General features: G+C 38.5%; 1 protein-coding gene across 4 annotated transcripts in view; it reads left to right on the forward strand.

Moving 5' to 3' along the window:
* Nucleotides 1-14052: 14052 nt before the first annotated feature.
* LOC122688445 (cytohesin 1 interacting protein) overlaps nucleotides 14053-23842 on the forward strand; it is a 76054-nt gene continuing 66264 nt past the window's right edge. Inside the window, exons 1-4 of one of the 4 annotated variants that reach the window (XM_043894441.1) lie at nucleotides 14070-14154; nucleotides 15423-15469; nucleotides 15955-16058; nucleotides 22610-22706. In XM_043894441.1, the coding sequence (XP_043750376.1) occupies nucleotides 22683-22706 (24 nt within the window). In that variant the 5' untranslated portion in view covers nucleotides 14070-14154; nucleotides 15423-15469; nucleotides 15955-16058; nucleotides 22610-22682. Of the gene's footprint in view, nucleotides 14155-15422; nucleotides 15470-15954; nucleotides 16059-22609; nucleotides 22707-23842 lie in introns of all 4 variants that reach the window. The other 3 variants (XM_043894442.1, XM_043894444.1, XM_043894443.1) reach the window with 3 other exon arrangements.

Raw genomic sequence — 23842 nt, forward strand, 5'->3', positions numbered from 1 at the left:
GGAAGAGTGAGTTCATTTTGCTTGTGGAAGAGATATGAATTGGTATGACTGAAAGTTAATCCTAACAGATTTTAGTTTCCAAGAGCAGCCTCTACACTACTTTTGGTTCCCAGTGATCTTCCAGAACATTGTCACACCCCCCTCCATTAATGGAATATATGTCCCATTCCCTAAAACCTGGCAAACCTTAGTGGCTACCTCAAAGAATAGCATTCTATAAAAAGTGGTGTTATGTGGCTTCTGAGACTAGAGCATAAAAAGAAATAGAACCTCCACCTAACAGCTCTTTCTTTTGGATTGAATAATTCTGGAACCCCATTCTGCAAGGAAGCCCAAGCTATAGGGAGATGTAGATGTTCTGACTGACAGCACCAGTGAAGGGATCAGACTACAGCCAGAATTGGTAGCCAGACTTGTGAGTAACTAAGCATTTACATCAGTAGTCCCCAATCTTTTTGGCACTAGGAACTAGTTTCATCGAAGTCAATCTTTACATGGACTGAAAGGAAAGTTTTGTAATTCAGTTGAATTGTAAATGTAATTCAAGTACATTTATTTTGCACTTTATTTCTACTATTATGATTACATCAGCTCCAACTCAGATCATCATTAGATCCTGAAGGTTGGAGAACCCTGCTTTACATGATGCTTGCCCTAGTCTTCAAGTTGCCCCTGCTGATGCTAAGTAGAGAAGATATGACCTGTCCCTACCAGACTTTGATCAGATCGCAGAATTATTAGCAAAATGTGTGCTCAGTCACTTCTGACTCTTTGCAACCCCATGGACTGTAGTCTGCCAGGTTCCCCTGTCCATGGGGTTTTCCAGGCAAGAATACTAGAGTGGGTTGTCATTTCTTCCAGGCCATCTTCTTGACCTAGAGATTGAACCCTCATTTTCTGCATTGCAGGCAGATTCTTTACCACTGAGCCACATGAGAAGGCCCAATAAATATCAGTTTTTTAAACCACTAAATTGTGATGTGTTTTGTTATGCAGCAATAGATAACTCAAATAACCACCAAGAATACTCTAAGAGGAATGATCATGGATTTTACAGACAAAGAGCTACGCTGACAGCACATAACACATAAATGGCAGAGCTGAGATGCAGTCCCAGAGTTAATCCACAGTTTGAATTCTTTCCACTCTTTGACACCCTTCTTTAAAAGGGCATAGGTTGACCAGATAGGCATTGAGTTGAACTAGACAAGTCCATGAAGCTCTAGACTGAGAAGACTGAGGCCAGCAGAAGGAACATGAGATTTATAGTCTGCCAAATGCAGAGGCCTTCCCTGAAGACAAGGTACATTTTGTAAGAAAAAAAAAAAAGGATAGTCAAATTCTGTCCTTACATTAATGAGTTTTAGTGTAAAACTTGAGCACGCTATATCATGTCTGTGTGCAAGTTTTCTCAATGAGGAAATGATGATATAATACCTGTCATAAAATTGTTGTAAGAATTATATATTTTTTTGTATAAAAATTAGAGAAACTATTATTATCTGTCTATATTACTGTAGTCATCTGAAAGTCCTGCTGGAATATGAGTGGCACACATCCATTGCTCTTTGACCTTTGATCAAAATGTCAACACTGAACTTCCCATTGCCCCTTTCACTTTAGAGATCCTGCCATTTCTTCCCTTAGTTTCAGATACTCGTTGCTCTTTGAGTCTTTAGCTATCAGAAGTCTGCCACTACCCCTAATCCTCATAAAGAAGGGTTTCTTCATGTCTCCTTCCTCTACCATAAGCTTTTCTGCCTTGAATTTTAGCTAAAATAGAATATTTGTTTGATGACATTCAGGTGCAAGTGAGGCTTAACCGTATAAGAACTTTGCACTTTAAAAGAACAGCTCATTAACCACTATGAATCTCTAACTGGTAGAATTAGTGGGAGAGAGAAGATTGTTCCCAGAGGTCTTTGCCTGCTCTCTCTTTCCTCCCACAATAAGCAGAAAATACTCCTGAATGTTACTTTATAACCTCTCTGCACTCCTTTGGTAAAACACTCTATATCCCAAGAGGGCCCAAGAGAAATGAATTTGTTGCCTGAGGAGAGAACTGAGGTTGCCAGCAAGAACACGAATGAACTTTATTTTAGAATTACAGCAGTTTCTCTTCTACCTCTCGCTCTCCTCTCATAGTGGGTGGAGTTGGTTGGTGGAGGAAGATACCATTTATCGACCACCGTGAAGTGCTTGATGTAGCTCTCATTTTATTCCACTGCTTGCTTGTGTATTTACTGTCTGGATCAGCCAAACTTTGTTTTCTTAAAAAATATTCAAATATTCAATTATTTGAATTCTATTAGAGAGGGAGGGGGTGGGAGAAAGGGATTTTTTCCTTGTTCTTATAACTCTGGAAGGGTGACTTCACTCCATTTTGTTTGAGCGTAAAGCACGAACTACTCTGTGCTGTGCTGTCCTGCAGAGGTCATGAGGTAGAAATTACCGAGAATTAAATGTATAACTAGAAGGTTTTAGGAACAGGTATTTGGTTCATTCTTTAGGAAATATGCAAGAGAGACTTTTTTACAGCTCAGGTCAATGAGGGAGATGAAGAAAAGGAATAAGAGTAGATACAGCTTGTATTGTATCATACATATTTTTATTAATTCATAATCCCCAAAATACATAAAACAAAACTTAAAATTCTTTATAATTTAGTAAAGATATAAGAAAAAAATGTTGTCCTAAACAGTACTGATCAGCCTTCATCTAAATTTCTGGCTTCATTTCTAGTCAATGTAAAGTTTTCCATTTCGTTACATTCCTTTAGGATTTGTTATTTTGAGTTTTCATTTTGTTTAAGTTGGAGAAGGAAATGGCAACCCACTCCAGTATTCTTGCCTGGAAAATCCCATGGACTGAGGATCCTGATAGGCTACAGTCCATGGGGTTGCAAAGAGTCAGACACGACTGAGCGACTTCACTTCATTTTTGCTTAAGTGCTCTGTCTGATGATAATTAAACTCACAATTTTATTATGGTAACCCTCACTTTCTTTAGCATCATTGTTCTCTTGGATCACAAATTCCTCTGTCCAGTGGTCTTGCTTCATTTATGTCACTATATGGTACTGTTACCTCTGCTAGTCTCAAAGGCTGGCTGTGTATGGGAATTTCCTGAGGAGCTTTTGGAAGGTTATGGCTTTCTAAGGCCCATCCAGAGGTACTGCATCATAATGCTTTTCATATCTGTTCTTTCCTTTTCATTCTCATTACTACCCAAGTTCAAACCTTCTTTTGCTGGGTTATTGCAATTATCTATTAATTGGTTCCTCCAACTAGTCTCATGTCTCCCCAAGAATGCCTTTGCCATATTAATTTTCCTAAAATAGTACATCACACATATTGTCCCAATAGTCAATAATTGCTAACATATTGTTAACAATTATTAATGTATTGTAATGCTATTGTTATTGTTAATAATTGTTGCTCTATTGTTAGTTACATAATAAATTATCTTTAGTGTGGCATTTAAATTTTCTATAATTTAACTTCTACATAACATTTTCAATATACTTCCATCCTTATCTGACTGGTCATCCCACTAGTATATAAGTCTGAGGAATATTTCCATCTTGGTTTAGACTCCTATAACAAAATATCAGAGGGTGAATAGCTTAAAAAAACAAATAAGTATTTTGCACAGTTTTGGATGCTGGAGAGTCTAATATTAAGGTGCTGGCAGGTTTAGTGTCTGATGAGATCCCTCTTCCTGGTTTGTAGATGGCTGACTTCTCATTGTATCCTCATATAGCAGAGAAGGGAACTCTGGCTTCCCTTTCACTTCTTAAAATGGCACTAATCCCATCACTGGGGTGCCACTATCATGATCTTGTTTAGACCTAATTACTTTCCAAAGGCCCCACCTCCTAATATATCACATTGGAGTAAGGGCTTCAACATATGAATTTGGGGGACATAAAAAGATTCAGTCCAGGAATTCCTGGGTGCTAAATTCCAGTATTTAGGACTCAGTGCTTTTACTGCTGTGGCCCAGGTTTGATCCCTGGTCGGGGAGCTAAGATCCTGTAAACTGCATGGCGCAGCCAAACAAAGATTCAGTCTCTAACACCTTCCTTCTCACTAAAAGACTTTCTTGTTATGATTTCTTTCATATCGTAAATTATTTCTTAAAATTTTATGTTGAAATAATTTCAGACTTTCAGAAAAGTTGCTAATGTAAAGACTTCCTTATTACTCTTCACTCAGATTCTCCATGTTAACATTTTATCATACTTGCTATAGCATTTTATCTCTATTAGAGAGAGCGAGAGAGAGAGAGAGAGAGATTGCTACCTATATCAGACATGATGTTTCTTAACTTCTGCCTTCTTCAGTGTGTATCTTCTAAAACAAGGACATTCTCTTAGATAACCACAGCAATGTAACAATCGAAACAGGAAATTAACATCGATATAATGGTCTCTTATCTACAGAAAATGTGGATTAAGCAAGGCACTAAATGAAAGAAAACACTGTCAAAATATATGTCTATGAAAAAGCCTTACATTGAAAATATAAAAAGAACTGTATAATTTGCTCATAAAAAGATAAATGCTCCCTTATCCACTGGGCCAAAGACTGGGACACCTCCCAAAAGAAGGCTGACAAATGAGCAAAAAGCACATGAGCAGGTGCTCACTATTAGAAGTGCAAATTAAAACCACAATGAGATACTACCACACATTCAGTAAAATGCCTAAAATTATAAAGAAAACCCAAAATATTGTGAAAACATGGAGCAACTGGAGCCATCATGCCTTACTTATGGCATATAAAATCATTTGATTACTTTGAAAATTTCTTACAAATGAAAATTTCTTACAAATGTAAACACAGGTTTTCTTTATGACTTAGCATTTCAACTCCTCTTTAATTATCTAAGAAAAATGAAAACGTATGCCCACAAGACTCTAGAAGAATACTCATAATATTTTATGTATAAAAAGCAATAACTAGAAACCACTTTAATGTATATAGTATATCCATACACTGGGATAACATTTTAAGGAAAAGGAGATACACCACAGATACAACTATATTATGAATCTCATAGACATAATGTTGATAGTAAAAAGCAAGACATAGAAGAGTAAAAACTATGTAATTTAATTTATGGAAGTTTAAAGTAGATAAATATAATTTATGGTGACCAGAAATCAGAATAGCTCTTGCTGTGGCAGAATAGCGTTTTACTGACAGGAAAGGGTCATGAGAAAATGTTCAGATGTGATGGAAATCTTCTATATTTTAATTCGAATGTGGGATTTTTAGGTGTATACATTTGTCAAAGGAGAGTATCTCATGTGCATTACACGGTGTCACTTATACTTTGATAATAAATATAAAACAAAAGCTGTGAGTGGAGTGCAGTCAAACTATAGGTATGTGCAGGAATCCAGGTCTACTAGCAGTAGAGCTACTAACATCTCTAGATAGAAGGCCTGGGTGAAAGCAGAGATTTCCGAAATCCACAAGGAGAATGAGTCCCCTACAATGGGCCAGTGAACTGACTTCATTTAGGGATATAGACAACCTTTGGTGAACTTGCAGGGACAGAACCAATGGAATAAATAACCAGAACTCTATAATCCCCTATCCTTTCTATATCCTGCTAGGACTTTCCATTGTTTGCACATTTGAAAGCAGAGGGCATGAGAACACTACAGACATAATACTTACAGATCAGCTTCTCAGGGCCTCGAGTGGGAAGGAAGAGGAAAGAGATTAGATCTTAAGAGAAAAACATAAGATACCGGGCATATGCCTTATTTTTACACAACCCCAAAGGGCATCGCTTAATGATCATAATGGTGGGTTGGCCATGAGTGTCTACAGATTGCAACGGATCTAAGTGAGTTGAAGGTATATGAAAGAGGGTGATTGTGATAATTAATTCTGTAATTTGTTTAGTAATGAAAGTAAGCATACGATGGGACGATGGACAGTGCAGTTGTGGAAGAATCAATGGATACAGGGCCAAGTAGAGTCAAAAAGTTATTGCAGGGCTAGGAGGGGTTTTCGCAAATGAGACTATGAAAGGATTTCGATTAACAAGAGTGAAAGGTCAGGTATGTGTCCATGGGATTCTGTTACTAAGGTGACAGAGAATACAAAATGACTGAAGGAGAGGAAATCAAAGAACTAAAGCAACCAGGATAATGGAAGGATTTCCTGTAGATGTATTGAAATAATCAAGAATTATCACAATTCAAGATTATTGTTGCTTTCTCCAAGCGACAATTCTTGATTATTGTCAAGAAGGCGACAGAGAGTTATGAGCTAAAAGTTTAAAATGAATGATGAGGAGGACTGAAGATGACTGCAGTAAGGAGGGGAAGTGGGTGGTATAGTATGTTAGCTTGAGTCATCTTTGATATCTTTCTCCCAGCCTCCAGAGTCAGCCAGTCATTAAGTCCTGTCAGTCTATTGCATTTCTCAATATTAGCACCACTTCAGTCACCCACTGGATTAAAAAAAAAAAAAATCATTTCTCCCTGTTTCAAAGCATCACTTTTCTAATTGGGTTTCCACTAGCTACTTTTGCCAGTCTGTTTTCTTTGCTGCAGTCAGTGAATTTTTCTTAGTAAATGTTGTTAAGTCATGCAGTCCGCCTAGCTTTCCCTAATACAGGACTTAAATTTTTTTTCAGTGGGACTCCACTGCTTTTAAGATTAGGAGCAAAATCTTTCAGCTTCTATAGAATCTTATCTAGCAGCATATTCCCCCATCATCTCTCTTTGCACCAGTCACACTGGCCTTACTTTTCTATCCTCCTGCAAGGTCATTGCATATACATGTCTCTTGCTTTGGCTGGGATGTGTCCTCTTTATCTACCTGTTTCACCAGGTTAAAGCTTTGTTGAAATATCTCCTACTAAGGAAACCCTTTCAACATCTCCCAGACTGAGCCTGCCCTAGTTACACCCTTTCTATAAGGAACAGTATGAGTGGTTTTTCAGAGAGACATTCAAAGGAGTATCTCATACTGGAGATATTTAAAGTTTATGTTGAGTTTTCCTTTCTTAGGGTTATGCTCAGATTGTTGCTGAGATAGAAGGAACCAAATGACATGTAAAAGAGATTATCCTTAAAGAAGTCGCAAATGAAGTCTGGCTTAATGACAAGGTTCTAAGCGCACTAGTTTAGTGGAGACCTGATTGGGACAAGGGTGGAACTGTTGCTGGAAGCTCCCTCAAATGCAGCCTTTGTAGCTTAGGGATTTTGATTTCACTCTGAAGAATGAGAACTGATTTTGAGGGGTAGTTTGCTCTACGTGAAACAGGTTTCACTGAATCTAAACCAGCAGGGCCGCTGCAGTGCAGGAAAAAAAAGCCTTCTGCCTCCAAGTAGCAGATGGGCCTTTAATAGCGACACCATGTGGTAGCAAAAAGCACCAACAGTAGTGGGCCTTAGACTTCATTGTCATTAGAATGATTAGGAAGCTTTGAAAAGATACCAATTGTGGTGATATTTGAACAAATCTACACATTTATTTTAAAGATTATTTAATTGTGCACTTAGATTATATGGATTTATGGGGCAAATTATACCTCTCAAGTGACAGAAAGTATAGAAACATGATACTAATATAATGCTTGGCCATATTCTTCAGTCAATTAAACAAGAACCTCTGGGAGTAGGGCTTGGACATTAACAGATATTAAAAGCTTTCCAGGAAAACTTAGCAATATTTAATAAAGGCACATATGCATTTACTTTTTGACTCAATCCTGTTTCAAGGAAGTTATTTTGAAGAACTGTCTCTAGTAACACAACGCACAATATTATTCATTAGAACATTGTTTGTAAACACAAAATTTGGAAAACCACCTAAATGCTCATTTGTGGAAGAGCTGTTGAATAAACTATGATACATCCTCTCTATAGAGAGTATTATGCAGCTATAAAAAGGAATGAGGAAGACCATTTTGAACCAACATACAGTGATGTCCATAATATGCTTTCATATAAAAAAGCAAAGTGTCAAAAATATATCTAGAGTATGGTACACTTCAAGTAAAAATGAAGTAGATAGAAGAAATTAAACATATATAATATGGGCAAAAATGAATATGGCAAGAATAAGTTAAAACCTTAATGTTATTAAAATTAAAACTTTAATTTATCTGTAGAGATGTTTGGGAATGGGTAGAAGGGATGAATGGGGACACTTCTGTAAACACATCTTCTTGTATTGTTCTGACTTTGAGAACCAAGTAGTTGTTCACATATGAAAAGTGTGAGTACTAACCAAGATGTGTGGGAATCCAAACAATATAAAAGATTACTAATAAGCTGGGAAAGAATACACCTGCAATGTGAGAGACCTGGGTTTGATCCCTGGGTTGGGAAGATCCCCTGGAGAAGGGAAAGGCTACCCACTCCAGTATTCTGGTCTGGAGAATTCCACGGACTGTATAGTCCATGGGGTTGCAAAGAGTCAGACATGACTAAGTGACTTTCACTTTCAATAAGTGTACTAGAAATGGATACCACAACCATAACAAATGGATAAAAAGTAATAAACCTAAGTATTGTTGAAAAACAGTGATTTGAATATATTCCACAAGGTCAAAGACAAAAGCTCCTGTGAGTGCTCAGTTGCTTAATCATGTCCGACTGTTTGCGATCCCATGGACTGTAGCCTGTCAGACTCCTCTGTCCATGGAATTCTCCAGGCAAGAAGACTGGAGTGGATTGCCATATCCTTCTCCAGGGGATCTTCCTGACCCAGAGATCAAACCTGCATTTGCTGCATTGGCAGGAGGATTCTTTACCCCTGAGCCTCCAAGGAAGCCCACAGACAAAAGAGCTACATGTAAATATTGCACTCGTTTTAGTAAATTTGTTTTTCACAGAGGTTATGTATATTAGTAATTCTGAAACTGTGTATATTCAGAAATTGAGTAAGTAAGTAAATAAATTTTGTAGAATGAGAGCTGAATTATCACTGTCAGAAAAAGGAGTTACAAATGAGGAAAAGGGAGAAGACTAGAGGGAACCTTATGTATTAGAATTATAGGTATCAATTTCACTACTGGTTTTATATACACGTAAAAACATAACATTAGCTTCCTTGGTGGCTCTGACGGTAAAGAGTCTGCCTGCAATGTGGGAGACCCAGGTTCGATCCCTGGGTTGGGAAGATATCCTGGAGAAGGAAAGGGCAATCCACTTCAGTATTCTTGACTGGAAAATCCCATGAGTGAAAGAGCCCGGAGGGTTACAGTCCATGGAGCCGTAAAGAGTCGGACATCACTGAGTGACTAACACACACAAAAGCATAAATATATTTATTTATAATAATTGTCTATAAATTATTATGTATATAATATATACAGGAAGAGAGAGAGGGAGAGTGAAAAAGGGAGATATAAATGGTACCAATGATAAATTTCTAGTCCGTAGTTTGGAAACTCTCACAGATTGTTACCATTTTTCTACCACCTTCAGATGCCCTGGTTTGTCTCTCCTGGGAGCTGTGGTGTTTATCCTTGCTTCCTTTCATTTTGCATTGACCGTGCTAAGACCTGGACTAGGGGAATGGGTAATACTTTTTATGACCCAAAGCCTGGTACAAAGCCTTCATCTAGTAGTTCACTTAATGAAAGTTTCTCAAATGATCACTGGGGCTGGGATCTCCAGAAACTTCCTAGAGGTGGTGGGGTCCTGAGTTAGGCCTGGAGAAAGAGAGGATTTGAATTAGTGAGCAGGAGGTCACTAGCCCTTATCACTGGGGACTGTGCAGTGAAGACAAGCAGAGGAGGCCAAGCAGTGGGAAGCCATGAGAAGTTCTGAAGAGCAGAGAGAGACAGGAAGTGCAGAACAGGTTGAGATGGTGACCTGAGACAGGGCATATGAGTATAATGGCCCACCTGTGACCTCAGACAGCCTAACCCCAGAAACAGAAATTATCATGCCACCTTTTAAATTAATTCTCTCATGTAGCCTACTTCAGCAAGATATTTCAGGAAGATAATTGGAATTGGCTGGTTTCCAGGTATCTTAAAGATCAAATTCCAAACAAAATGTGGGCAAACTTCAAAGTAATACTTTTTCTGACATTTCTCAGACCATGTACCACAGCCACTATTCTCAGGTCAAGCCCACACCTGTTCTTGGATTCAGGGGAGAAAATGATGATTGCTCTAACATCACAACACTCTCCACCAAGTAGTTACCCTGGTTTGGCTGGTGGCACCAGCTAGCTGGCTGTTGGTGGGAGCATCCTGCCCTCTGCTGGATTTGGCAGGAAAAATGAATTTGCATTGCCTGTTAAAGAATTAATGAAGGTTGAGAGTTCGGGGTTTTATCTGAAAATAAATATTTGCTTGCATGTTGATGAGGACTAGTTAATCAAGGAATGCATCCCCTGAATGACATGTGGCTTCTTACAAGACTTCCAATTATCAGGGAAAGAAAAATAAAAAATTTTGTGTAGCATATGCATACTTCTTGCTCAGTAAACAGGGGTACAATATTAACATTTTTAAAGAAATGTAAAGAATCAAAGTTGCATCTCTAATAATTTTTGAAGTATTCACACGGTTTATGATGGAAGAACCTTGGGAGTACTGTCAGACTGCCCACCTAAAAATGTTGCTGTGAGGATCAGATGAACTAATAAGGAATGAGAAAGCACTTCACTGTGTCCACTGAAAGTGTGACATCTTAAATATATATGCTATTCACAGGTTCACACCAGAATATGCACACACATAACACACACATACACACACACAAAGTGATATGGAGGAGGCTGACCTCAGCAACATTGCAGGTTTGGATCCAAATCACTGCAGTAATGCAAGTATCACAATAAGCTGAGTCACATAAACTTTTTGGTTTTCCAGTACATATTAAAAATTATGTTTACACTATACAGTAGTCTAGTAAATGTGCAATAGCATTATGTCTTAAAAAAACAATGTATATACCTAAATTATAAATTATGCTACAAAACTGCTAACCATGTCTCAGCCTTCAGCAAGGCTGGAGGAGGGTCTTGCCTTGAGGATGATGGCTGTTGACTGATCAGGGTGGTGGTTGCTGAAGCTTGGATGGCTGTGGCAATTTCTTAAAATAGGATACCAGTTAGCTTGCTTCGTTGGTTGACTCTTCCTTTCATGAATGATTTCTCTGCAGTCTGCAATGTTGTTTAATAACATTTTATCCAAAGTAGAACTTATTTCAAAATTAGAATCAATTCTCTCAAACCCTGTTGCTGCTTTATCAACTAACTTTACATAAGACAGACCACACAAAAGTTCACACTAACGTACAAATCCACATTGTTCAGTTATTGAATTCCTGAAATTTATTTGAGTAAAACTAGAAAATAAATCATCAATATTTCAAATGCAGAGAATGAAAAGAAAGGATATCCTGTAAATAATTTTTATAAGAAACTCTAGAGACAAAACAGCTTGTTAACTAAGCAGTGTTTATCTTCAACTGACTATCACTATGCTCTGTACAACCTATAAGAACATCTATTTTTCTCACTGTCATAAAGAGAAAAATGGCAAAAGTGATTCTGAAGGATAATCTTTGACAGCAATATAACCTCCCTTTTCTTCTTTCTTCTTTTTTTCTGAGCTCTTCCTATCCCTCACTTCTCTTGTCCAGTTTCATTTGAAACCGGAAATAAATAGCTTCAGCTAGTATTGTCACTGCTTCAATGGTTAGCTTTCTCATCCTCTGTAGCAATTCCATAAGCATACCATTTTCTCTTCAGTGTAATTATTATAATTGGAGTAGAATATTGTCTTGGCTCATTTAAAGGGTAAAAAGCTGAATGGCAATGATGTTGATATTATTGTAGCTTTTTAATAAAAATAGTATATTTTTTAACTGAATAATTTATTTAACTTATATTATTCTCTTTATTAGCAGCTTTGCGTAATAAAGGGTTTTTAGACATCCCATTTGTGCTTTCATGTGCAGAGTAAACCCATGTTTAATTCATCACCTTACCAGTTTCAGGAAGTGTTATATTGATGTTTTGTAGGAAATTCAGCTTCAACAAAGTTGTAGTACTAGTTGTTGAACATACAAAGGAATCTCTCTATATAGGAAGTTTGCAAGCTTTAGTTACATATTTATGTAAATAGATACATAACAAGCTAGTGGTGTGAAAGTTGGGGAAGCAGTAACTAGAAATACACGATCTTAAAAAATGAACAATTTTCCAGGTGGGCAGAGCTCATTACGTATGTATTGGAGGGAGTGGGGAGCAGCCTTCAAGGCAGTGTTGCAGGTAAGTATGATATACTGAAAATTATGAATGTTTATGCTGCAGTGAGAATAATAGGGAGATAAACCTGAGGCTGGACTGGTAGTTTGGGGCCCAGTGTAGAGGCTACTTAGTTAATAAGATAAGGAGTTTGAATTTCATGGGGTATATGTATCAAATAATACACTTAATAACAGATCAATTTTATTTCTCTGTTACATTCCTTTTAAAAATATTTATTTATTTGTTTGGTTGCACTGGGTGTTAGTTGTGGCTTGTGGGCTCAATTGTAGCAAGGAAACTCTTAGTTGTGGCATGTGGGATCTAGTTCCCCAACCAGAGATTGAACCTGGGCACCCTGCACTGGCATTGTGGAGTCTTAGCTACTGAACCACCAGGGAAGTCCATCTTCTGTTATATTCTGTTTAGTCAGAGAAGAGTTTATGAGGGAGGGAAGTTGAGTTTTAAGTGGTATTATAATTCCCTCTGACTTTCAACATTTGTGTAAGTTGCTGAATAAGGACTGCAATGATCTCTAAGTTCCATCCAAACTGGGTTAGAGACTTCCAGAACAGACTAGAATTGTTATCTTGCATTTTTAAAACACAACAGCTTAAATCCCTTTTGATTCATCAGAAAGTCACACATTTTTAAAAAACAGCCTCTTTGGTCCAGTTAGTCATAGATAACCATATAACTTAAAATATCTAGTCTGCTGTCTAAGGAGGAATATTTAGAAATGTCATAAGTCACTTTCTATTTCTGACTTGCTGTTTTGTCACATAAAACAAAAAAGAGGTCAGAAAAAGCCTCTCCACTTCAGCAAATAGGCTTGCTCATCTGATTAATCATTTTTTAAAGTCAAATTACTTATATAAACTGCTTGGAATAATATTACTGATCTTAACTCTTTTTGTCTGCCTATAGTAATTCCATAAACATTGCAAGAGACAGGACTACTCACAATAAAGCTTTGTTTATGGCTTCTTAAAATAAGCATTTTGAATTGATACTCCCCAACTCTGGTCATCATAATGAGATTTACAGGTAATCTTTTTTGTGTGTGTTTCCTCAGCATTTAGCACATTACAGGCATTCTGATGGAGAAGGAACTGGCAACCCACTCCAGTACTCTTGCCTGGAAAATCCCATGGACGGAGGAGCCTGGTGGGCTGCAGTCCATGGGGTCGCGAAGACTCAGACAGGGCTTCACTTTCACTTTTCACTTTCATGCATTGGAGAAAGAAATGGCAACCCACTCCAGTGTTCTTGCCTGGAGAATCCCAGGGATGGGGGAGCCTGGTGGGCTGCCGTCTGTGGGGTCGCACAGAGTCGGACACAACTGAAGCGACTTAGCAGCAGCAGCAGCAGGCATTCTGAAGGATGGAGCACATTCCATTAAACAATTTGGGCAAAAATAAAAGTGTAAATAAGTGTAACACGAAGTGTAGCCAGGTGCTTTGTAGCCTGACTGGGCAAACAAAGGCTGGGACTAGCGTAAGAGCCTGGAGGAGCACAGATCTTGGCTATCTTCCTCGTTTCTGTTGCCTTCAGCGCCGCACACATAGTAGGTACTCAATAAATATCTGAGGTCTAGTGAAACAATGAATAGACTCCCTTTCCTCATGACTTTGCTTGCAGTGGTTACTTTAACGGCATAATAGATTAATAATTTCTGCATGACTACTTGGGCTCCTGAGTTAATGTTTGCAAAGCTCTTTGAACTTCTTGGGAAAAAGAATGGTGTTTTTTTTGGCACCCTTTCACGTTTGCAGCGGCACACAAATTCCTCCTCCTCTTCTTCCTTCGGCTCTGCCTTCCCCCAGCTCTGTGCCGGGCCAGGATCTCCCCAAAGGCAGCCACACCGCTCTCCGGCCGTCCTCCTGCCACCTCCAGCCCTGCCGCACAGGTAGGGGCAGAGCAAACGCCAGAAAGATTTAAGACTTTGCAAGAGACTCTGGTAAAATGGAATTTGGGTTGATCCTAATAACACTTAGAGCAACTGGTGTATAGAAGGATGCAGATTCTTCGTCAGCCATGGAAGAAACTATTGGGACAGGCGGGTTGATCTGTGAGGATACATTGATTTAGATCCTGAAGGGAGATAGGGGGTGTCATAGAGGCAATCGGGAGCACGCGCCGAAGCAGCTGATTTCTAAAGTGTGTATGATTTTAGACACACAATACAAAACCTTATCTAGTGACTGGTAGAAAATACTGTAGTTTTATAAGAAGGAACTCAATAAGACAAGATGTGTTTCTTCTCTATGGGTAGAAACTTCAACTTTTATGATTACTTTCCCTACAAGTTTTTTTTTTTAAATATTTGATGATGAAAAAAAGAGATTCTATCTCACAATAGATAATCATAGGCTGCAATGTTTTCCGAGGTGTTTATTGCTATAAAAATTGTCTTGATCCCCCCTCCCACCTCCCTCTTCACCCGACTCCTCTGGGTCTTCCCAGTGCACCAGGCCCGAGCACTTGTCTCATGCATCCCACCTGGGCTGGTGATCTGTTTCACCATAGATAGTATACATGCTGTTCTTTTGAAACATCCCACCCTCACATTCTCCCACAGAGGTGGGAGGGGGGATCGGGATGGGGAATAAGTGTAAATCTATGGCTGATTCATATCAATGTATGACAAAACCCACTGAAATGTTGTGAAGTAATTAGCCTCCAACTAATAAAAAAATTAAAAAAAAAAAAAATTGTCTTGATATATAGAAACTCAATAATTAAACAGGTCAAATGTGATTTGGGAAACAAAACTGTTTTCTATTAAGAATAGCAGTCCTTTATGAACAAATTCAAGAAAAAGAGTTTTTTTTCTTTTTGAGGTTACAATATATGAGCTTGCAATTGATCACACACCATGAATATCTCAAGGTAATTCAGGGAAAACTGGTTACAAGCACAGAATAACTAAAATGACTATCAGTGGCAGATCTTGCCTAAAGACAGGAACAGATCTTATTTTCCACAACTTATAAAATGACTTGTTTTCCAAACCAAATCATGATGTTTTCTCTGTGTGTGGAAAATTTTTCATGATGCATATTTATATGCTACTTGCTGTATGTGTGGCAAATTTGCTCTCTCTAGAAATTGTTTCTAGGGATTGGAAATGAATGTTATGTGGATAAAAAACTAACATGGTTTTCTGTTGAAAAGACAGACCACATGAATGGTGTCTGCTTTGCTTTAAAGGGAAAACTCAGGTAAGTCTGACTTTAGTTGAACAGCATGGAGTAAACCAAAGGTCTTAAATTTTGTTTAGAATAAATTATGGAAGTTCCTTCCAATTAAACTGAACTCATTAATCTGAAAACAAAAGCAAGGGGAATAAAATTTAGAGTTAGTTTATAGTAAGTAACATTTGAAACTCTGAAACCTTAGTGTCCCCATAAAATCCACATGTGAAACATTTAGATGGGAGTGACTTCAGATAAGAAATGGTTTCTTTCTCCACTTAATTCAGTATAGAATGAAGAGCCTTGATTTTCCACTTGTACAGGGCTCAAGGATCAATAGGCATTACTGAATTTTTGCTGTTTCTTTTTGTGAGGTATTTGATACTAAACAGTTTGCCCATGTCCTGAAATAAATAAATGGGAACCCCCTTCAGGAAGAAGGAGAAGGGCAGCATGAATTAGGGTGAGATAGAATTTCCTTTTTGGAATGTCAGTGTCTTGTTGCATTGCAGGGGGTTGTAAATTCATTTAGAGCAGACCAGATTATACCTCTTACAGCTCTGGTGTGGCAACCAGGAGGGATCTCTGGCTGAGATCTACCAGCTGAACTTCTATGGTAAGTTCAACTTTGAAATATGTGCTTGACTTTCATTATGTTCTCGTCTTTGATGTGGGGGGAGGGGAGGAAATGAACAAATTCTAGTGAAGTGTTTTATAATAAGATAAATAAAATATGGATGGAATTATTGTTGGGAATTCTTTATTCAAAGTGTTTAATGAATAAGCTGCTTGGTTCTTTCTGGTTTAGTTCCTAAATATTTTCAGCTTCTACTTGTTTACTAGGTCTCTTTTTGGTTGATATTCTTGTAACTATGTCTCTTCTACTTTCTCTGATAGCATATGGTAAGTAGATTTGATCATAGGGATGTCTTCTTTCAGACAAATGTTGAATTTGTGACATCCAGACAATTTTGGGTGACAGTTAGAAAGGTCCAATAAAAACAGGAGTGTGATGTTACTGCAAGAAAGGAAAAATACCAATAAAATAGGCTGATTTAGAAAGTTGAAGGTTCTTGTTAAGAGAAAAGGAAAGAGGAAATTGGTGAGAAGCCAAGTTTAAATGGACTGAGCACTAGAGCTCAAATATGATATTCAAATGACGAAGACAGGATAAGGCAGCTAATGGAAATTTACTGTGTGTGTGTGTGTAAGAAAAAAGGTAGAGAAGACATTATTTTCTTATCTATATCCACATTAGCCTTTCTGAGGACAGGGACTCTGTTCTTAGCTCTGTACAATCTGCAAAGAATAGACAATCAAAAAAACGTACTGATCAAAAAAGATATTTCTTTTTGTAGCTGCTACAAAAAAAGATCACCAAATTAGGTGCTTTATGTACTTTCTGTGAGACAGGCCTGAATAAGGTAATCAGAGCTCAGCCAGAGGCAGTTGGAACTTACTCAAAAAGTTGCAGCCAGAAGGTGAGTTGGGAGCAGATCACAGTGTTCCCTCACATGCTCATCAAGGCAATCACACTTTTGGTTCAACCACCAGCGGTCAGGACATCGTCTCCAAGAAAACTTTATTAAAGGACAGTTTTGGTGTCAAAGAAGAAAGACAGAGCAGTGGATCTCAAACTTTTAGGATGCAAAGCATTCTAGGACTAGTTCTGTAACTTCTAGTGATTGTCGTTGTTACTTCTAGTGATTCTGATTCAGGAAGTCAACAGTTTGGGGTGGGAATATGTATCCCTGGGAATCTTTACTTTGTAAAAGAGGTAGTTATTGGAGGACATCACTCTTGAGAAAGAATGTACAGAGTTTCTCTAGCTTGTTGATCTCATCAGAGGACTGTTGGTTCGGAAGCCACCAGCCACCTGGTGCTGAGAGGGACTGAGCAACCCTGATGAAGAAGCAGTGCCTGTGGCACCCAGACTTGGGTTCGAATACCCCTGTGGCTTTTTCGCAAAGTGCTTTTCCTTCTGAAATTCATATTCTTCTTTTTTGAAAGAGGAGAACCTTGTTATCTACCTCATGGATTTAAAGAAATAATACAAAGCACCTAGCAGAGTGACTGGCATATAGTAAAGCAACTAGTAAACATTTCCTCTTGTGGTGGGGAGAGAAAGAAATGTCAATGATAATTCCTCTGAAGCCAGGAAAATAGTTTGCAGCAGATACAAGGCAGGATCAACCAGGAGGCTAGTTCCTGGATCCTGGGGGTCCAGGGGCAGCGTCTGAAGATAGATCCTAGACCGGAAGATGAATAAACATGAGCTTGGGAGACACAATTTCTCACCATTGTGAATGTTTCTTGGGAATAGTAATGAACAACACAGATGGTACAGTTAATTGGAATTATAATTGATCCCCAAATAGTATTTAAGTCAATAGTTTAATGGATTTTCCTTGGGAAAACCATTATAAGAACGTCTAAAAAGGAACAAAGTGAAATGCATCAAATTCAGTGATTTGTTCATCTCTGCCACCCACCCTACATCAAAGGAATAATGAATGAAGAGAGAAACAGTCAAAGGGAGGAAGGAAACAGGAACCACAAATCAAATAGACTGTCATTAAATGAAATCGTTTTCTGGTAATTCAGTGTGATGTCAGGTTGTACTGAACTGGCTGGCTGGCTTGACGAAGGCTGCTGCCAGGTTCTCTCCCAAGGTGACACATGAAGAGAAGAGGAAATGGGACTGATCCCTTAGTTAGGTGCCTTTTTTAAAAAAAAAAAAAAAAAAGTTTATTTCTTTGGCTATACCAGGTCTTAGTTGCAGCATGAGAACTCTTAGTTGCAGTATGTGGGATCCAGTTCCCTGACCAGGGATCGAACCCCGGCCCCATGAATTAGGAGCATGCAGACTTAGCCACTGAACCACTAGGAAAGTCCCAGTTAGGTGCTTTTCTTAAAAGACAAAGATGACATTTATCAGCACTTGAAGGTAAGCTATGGCTGAACCAGCCAACAAGTTAATAGATGAGGTGTGATATGAACAGGAAAGGGTTAGGTAGGCTCAAAGTATCTGCAGGCAAGTCATTTTGCTTCTTTGGGCCTTACTCTCCTCTCTAAATGTCCTTCTAGGCCTGATACATGGTGATAAGGCATAGATGGTAGGGCCAAATCCCAACACTTTAAACATTTCATTTTATATTTCTCTCATCTGGAAAGTAGTCCCTAACTACAGTGCCTAAGTTATCGCCAGATGAGAGCTATTTTCAGGAATTTTGTTTACCCTGAACTAGGAAATTTTTTGGCAATCCATTCCAGTATTCTTGCCTAGAGAATCCTGTGGATGGAGGAGCCTGGTGGGCTGCTGTCCATAGGGTCGCACAGAGTTGAACATGACTGCAGCGACTTAGCATGCATGCATGCATTGGAGAAGGAAATGGCAACCCACTCCAGTATTCTTGCCTGGAGAATCCCAGGGACAGAGGAACCTGGTAGGTTGCTGTCTGTGGGGTCGCACAGAGTCGGACACGACTGAAGCGACTTAGCAGCAGCAGCATGAAATTTTTAGTGTTACCCCCCCAAATTCAAATTTCAACTTAAATATGTTTTTAACAAATGCTGTTAGTTCTCTGGATAAGCAACTGTGAAATTGATAGTAATGATAAATAGTGAAGGAAATAGTGATAACAGAAGCCATTATTTTTTTGAATACCTATCAACTGACAGCTATTATGGGCTTCCCTTGTGGCTTAGCTGCTAAAGAATCCACCTGCAATGTGAGAGACCTGGACTTGATCCCTGGGTTAGGAAAATCCCCTGGAGAAGGGAAAGGCTACCCACTCCAGTCATCACATTTCATCTTTCATCCTTATGTTAACCTTGTTAAGTTAACGAGCTTAACCTTGTGGCCATTTTCCAGGAGGATTATGAGAGGTCACAGAGACAGCAAACAGCACAATCAGGATTTGAACCTAGGTCTTCCTAATTCCAAAACCCATGTTTCTACTCCTTTTGTGCCATTGTGCCAAGTTGCTTCAGCTGTGTCCGACTCTTTGCGATCTCATGGACTGTAGCCCACCAGGCTCCTCTGTCCATGGGATTCTCTGTGCAAGAATACTGGAGTGGATTGCTTTGCCTTTCTCCAGGGGATCTTCCCAACCTAGGGATCGAACCCGAATCTCTTAAATCTTCTGCATTGGCAGGCAGGTCCTTTACCACCAGCACCACCTGGATGCTAGTAATATACCTTAATCTGCTGTACAACTGCATTCATAATAATCCCATACAGTTTTTCTTTGTTTCCTAATTATTATTCATAAATATAATGCAAAGTATATTAGTGTCCTATTCTTTCACTTTCCACTTATGATCATTTTAATGGAGCACTTCTGTTCTTAATGGTAATATTATATTATTTTGTTTACTTTGAGTAATGAGTTTACTGAGAAGTCTGAACTGGCCTAGGGCATATGCATGAGAGTAACAATTTTTTTCTTCTCTAATTACTTAAGCTTTGTCAAATCTCCCTTTTTTTTGAGCAGATACCACGATGGCTTGGTCAGTTTCATTTTTCTGTAAAACAAAAACAAAACCAATTCTGTGCTGTAAAATCTCAATCTCATTCAATTGAAAACGGTGGCCTCCCATATCACAGGACCGAAGTAAGGTTTGGCGATCAGGACAGGGCTGGGTTATGTCTCTGGGATACCATCCGCTCTCACATTTCTAGGCTACTACAGTTTCATGATACCTGGGGTAGGGAGGAAGGAGAAGAAAAGAGGACAAGTCTTTCACATTTAATAGTGTACCTGTAGTTCTTCTGTGTAAGCTTTGGGCTCTTTTTCTGGTTAATGTGCATTGGCCAGCTCATCTGGCTGGTAGGCATCCATAGGAGGGTTTTCAGTGGACAGTCAGTGATATAGGAAACCCTGCTACAGGAAGGCCTGTAAGCCACTCAGCCTCCTGCTACTGAGGTCTGCTTCTTCAGCAGCCAGCCCTCACACATGGAACATGGTAAGAGAACACAAACCTGGCTCCTTCTCCTGAGTTCACTTGGCCCATGGCCACATGCTCCAGGACTGTGCCTTCTCTCTTCTCTACATCTCGATTTTTCCTTCTGTTTAAATAGGTACAGGGCGGGGTGTGGATTAGCAAGGCCACCACCTATACAGATGTCAAAGCTAGAAATGAAACGGCAGTATTCCCTTACTGTAGGCACTCCTCTCTGGTTTTAAGAGTGGCTCTCTTGGCAGCTGCTACACTTGTTCAGTGGTGAGAGGTGTAGATGAAAGACTGGCAACATCACTCCCTTCCCACCCTTACCAAGGCTACCTCACAGCTTTGACGATTTTTCTGCTTCTCTTTTCCATTTCAGTCTTCCTTTTAGACCCAGCTGGGGAAGGAAGAATCTTAAATGCATAGTACTAAGTGAAAGAAGGCTACCTGAATGACAGAGGAGAGCATCAGAGTGTTTCACCTGTGCCTTAGTGCAGGAGACACCGTTTGATTCCTGGGATGGGAAGATCCATTGGAGAAGGGATAGGCTACCCACTCCAGTATTCTTGGGCTTCCCTGGTGGCTCAGCTGGTAAAGTAAAGAATCCACCTGCAATGCAGGGGACCTGGGTTCGATCCCTGGGTTGGGAAGATCCCCTGGAGAGGGAATGGCTACCCACTCCAGTATTCTAGCCTGGAGAATTCCATGGACTGTATAGTCCATGGGGTCAGAAAGAGCCGGATATGACTAAGCGACTTTCACTTTCACTTTAGTGAGCCTTGAAGGAGATGGTGGCTTCAGTCATTAGTTATCCATCTTCTTTATCTCACTATTGGGGCTCTACAGGTCACATCTCGGGTAGGAGGAAAACTTGCCGTCCATAGCCTGTTACATTGTGCACTCTTGGGGGGCAAAAATTAATTGATATAAATTATATAACTTACCTGTGAAAGATATTGTCAAGAAAATGAAATGGCCAGACATATTGGGAGAAAATACTTATCAAAGACATATCTGATAAAAGACAGCTATACAAAATATACAAAGAAACTTGAAACTCAATGATAAAAAAACCAAACTGATTAATGAATGTACAAAAGATCCAAAATGGACACTTCTTCAAAGAAGATATACAGATAGCAGATAAACATTTATAAAGATGCCTAGCATCATCTCATTACAGAATTGCAAACTGAAATGACAATAAGATACCAGTACACACCTATTTGAATGGTGAAAATATAAAATACTGACAACACTAAACGCTAGTCAAGATGGGGAGCAACAGGAACTCTTATTAATTGCTAATGGGAATTTGAAATGATACAGTCACTCTGGAAGACAGTTTGATAGTTTCTTATAAAACTGAACATGTACTTACCATAGAATCCAGCAACTGCACTCCTTAGTATTTACCCAAATGAGCTGAAAATTTACATCCACGTTATTACCTTCACATGAATGTTTAAGCAGCTTTATTCATAATTGACCAAACTAGAAAGCAGCCAAAATGTTCTTTAGTAGGTAAATAAACTGTGTATGTCCAGACCATGGAATATTATTCAGTGCTAAAAAATGAGGTAGCTATCAAGCCATGAAAGAACATGGAAGAATCTTAAATGCATAGTACTAAGTGAAAGAAGGCTACCTGAAAAGGCTACAAAATTTTTGATTCCAAAGTTCATCTATATGATATCAGGAAAAGGCAAAACTTGGAGACAACGAAAAGACCACTGATTGCTAGGGAGTGGGTTAACAGAGAGATGAACCAGTGGAGAACAAAGGATTTTGGAGCAGTGAGATTTGTCTATATGATACTACAATGGTGGATACATGTCATTATATACTTACCCAAACCCACAGAATGTACAACACACAAAGTGAACCCTAATATGAACTCTGGACTATGGGTGATAATAATATATTAGTGTAGGTTCATTAGTGGTAACAAATCCCCTGGAGTGGAATGTTGATGGTGGGGGTGGCTGTGTGTGTATGAGGACAAGGGGCATATGAGAACTCTGTACTTTCTATTCCATTTTGCTGTGATCCTAAAACTACTCTAAAAGATAGTCTACTTAAAATTAATTTATATTGAAATATTATTACATTATTATAAGCAGTCAAAATAGAGAAATCTGCTTTCTAAGTAGATAATAGATTTTCCACTTTTGTATGGGACCGAATGATGTTTTGTTAATGACTCCCCTTTGACAGTGAATGGCTCCCAAATGATAGTCACAGTCTTCTGCCTCCTCTGTATTTTATAATCATTGATACTGATCCTGAGATGACTGAGCAGCAGCACAGGTGGGTAAGTAGATACACCTCTTCCTGGAAGCCTTCTCTTTGATAGTACAGTCAGCTCAAGGCCACAGAAAACTCTGCACCACAGTTACTGTTCTTAATGATGTAAGTCTACAGTGACTCATTATTACCTGAAAAAACCAAGCACTCCCCAAAAGCTGGGATCTGTTTTCCTAGAACATTCTTTTATGTTCACAATTTTTGTTGGTCTTTAAACCAGGTTAAAAGATGCAGAGAAAGACAAAATCGAAGCTGGTAAATTCAATGTAGGATGATTCTGAGAAATATAGCCCCTTGGGCAAAACTTGCATTTGCTTATTACGTTACTCTTTCATATTTAGCTGTAGACGTCCATTCTTTGTGTGCCTTGGTCTCTCAAACAACCTTCTATCAAAATAAGAGGTTGTACCCAACTAATAAAGAGTCAATGTTTGAAAATTTCCTAGCTAAGTATTAAGAACATGTATTTTGGGTGGTGGGTGTTAAGTGATTTAAAATTATATTTATGCAATTTCTGAAAAATGTTCTTATACTGGACATACATTTTTTATTATCAGAAAATTAAAAGAAATCTATTTTCATTTGAAAATAAAGGTTATTTAAAAAAAGAAACAGATAAAGGTGGTATGAAAATTTTGAAAGATCAGGGTTGCAAGAAAGGTTTGCCTTGCTAACACAGAAGGACAACACTAATAGCCAACACTGCGGTGCCTTCTATGTGCCAAACATTGTTCTAAGTTCTTTATTTTATTAATCAATGTTCTCTTCATGACAGTGTCATGATGGTAGTAATACTGATATGCCTCTTTTACAGGTAAGGAAATTGAGTCATAGAGGCCATAACTAGTCTACTGCTAGATAACTAGTAAGGGGTAGAGCTGAAATCCGAGAATAAGAACCAGTACTAGCTAAAGATCAGAGCTTTTAATTTAATAAAAATAAATAGGATAGAATAACAGAAAAGCTTAATAGGATAAATTAAGTACCATAAATCAGTGAGACAGGGCATGGGTAATTTAAAATGCTATTTGGGGAAACAGAGTATTTAGATTTAAAAAATTCAGTTTAGTGAATCCCCATAAAAATACCCATTTTATTCCAAATAGATTAAAAAGCTAAGTGTAAATAGTTAAACCAAAATAA

The sequence above is a fragment of the Cervus elaphus genome, chromosome 33 (assembly GCF_910594005.1).
Source record: "Cervus elaphus chromosome 33, mCerEla1.1, whole genome shotgun sequence".
Taxonomy (NCBI): Eukaryota; Metazoa; Chordata; class Mammalia; order Artiodactyla; family Cervidae; genus Cervus; species Cervus elaphus.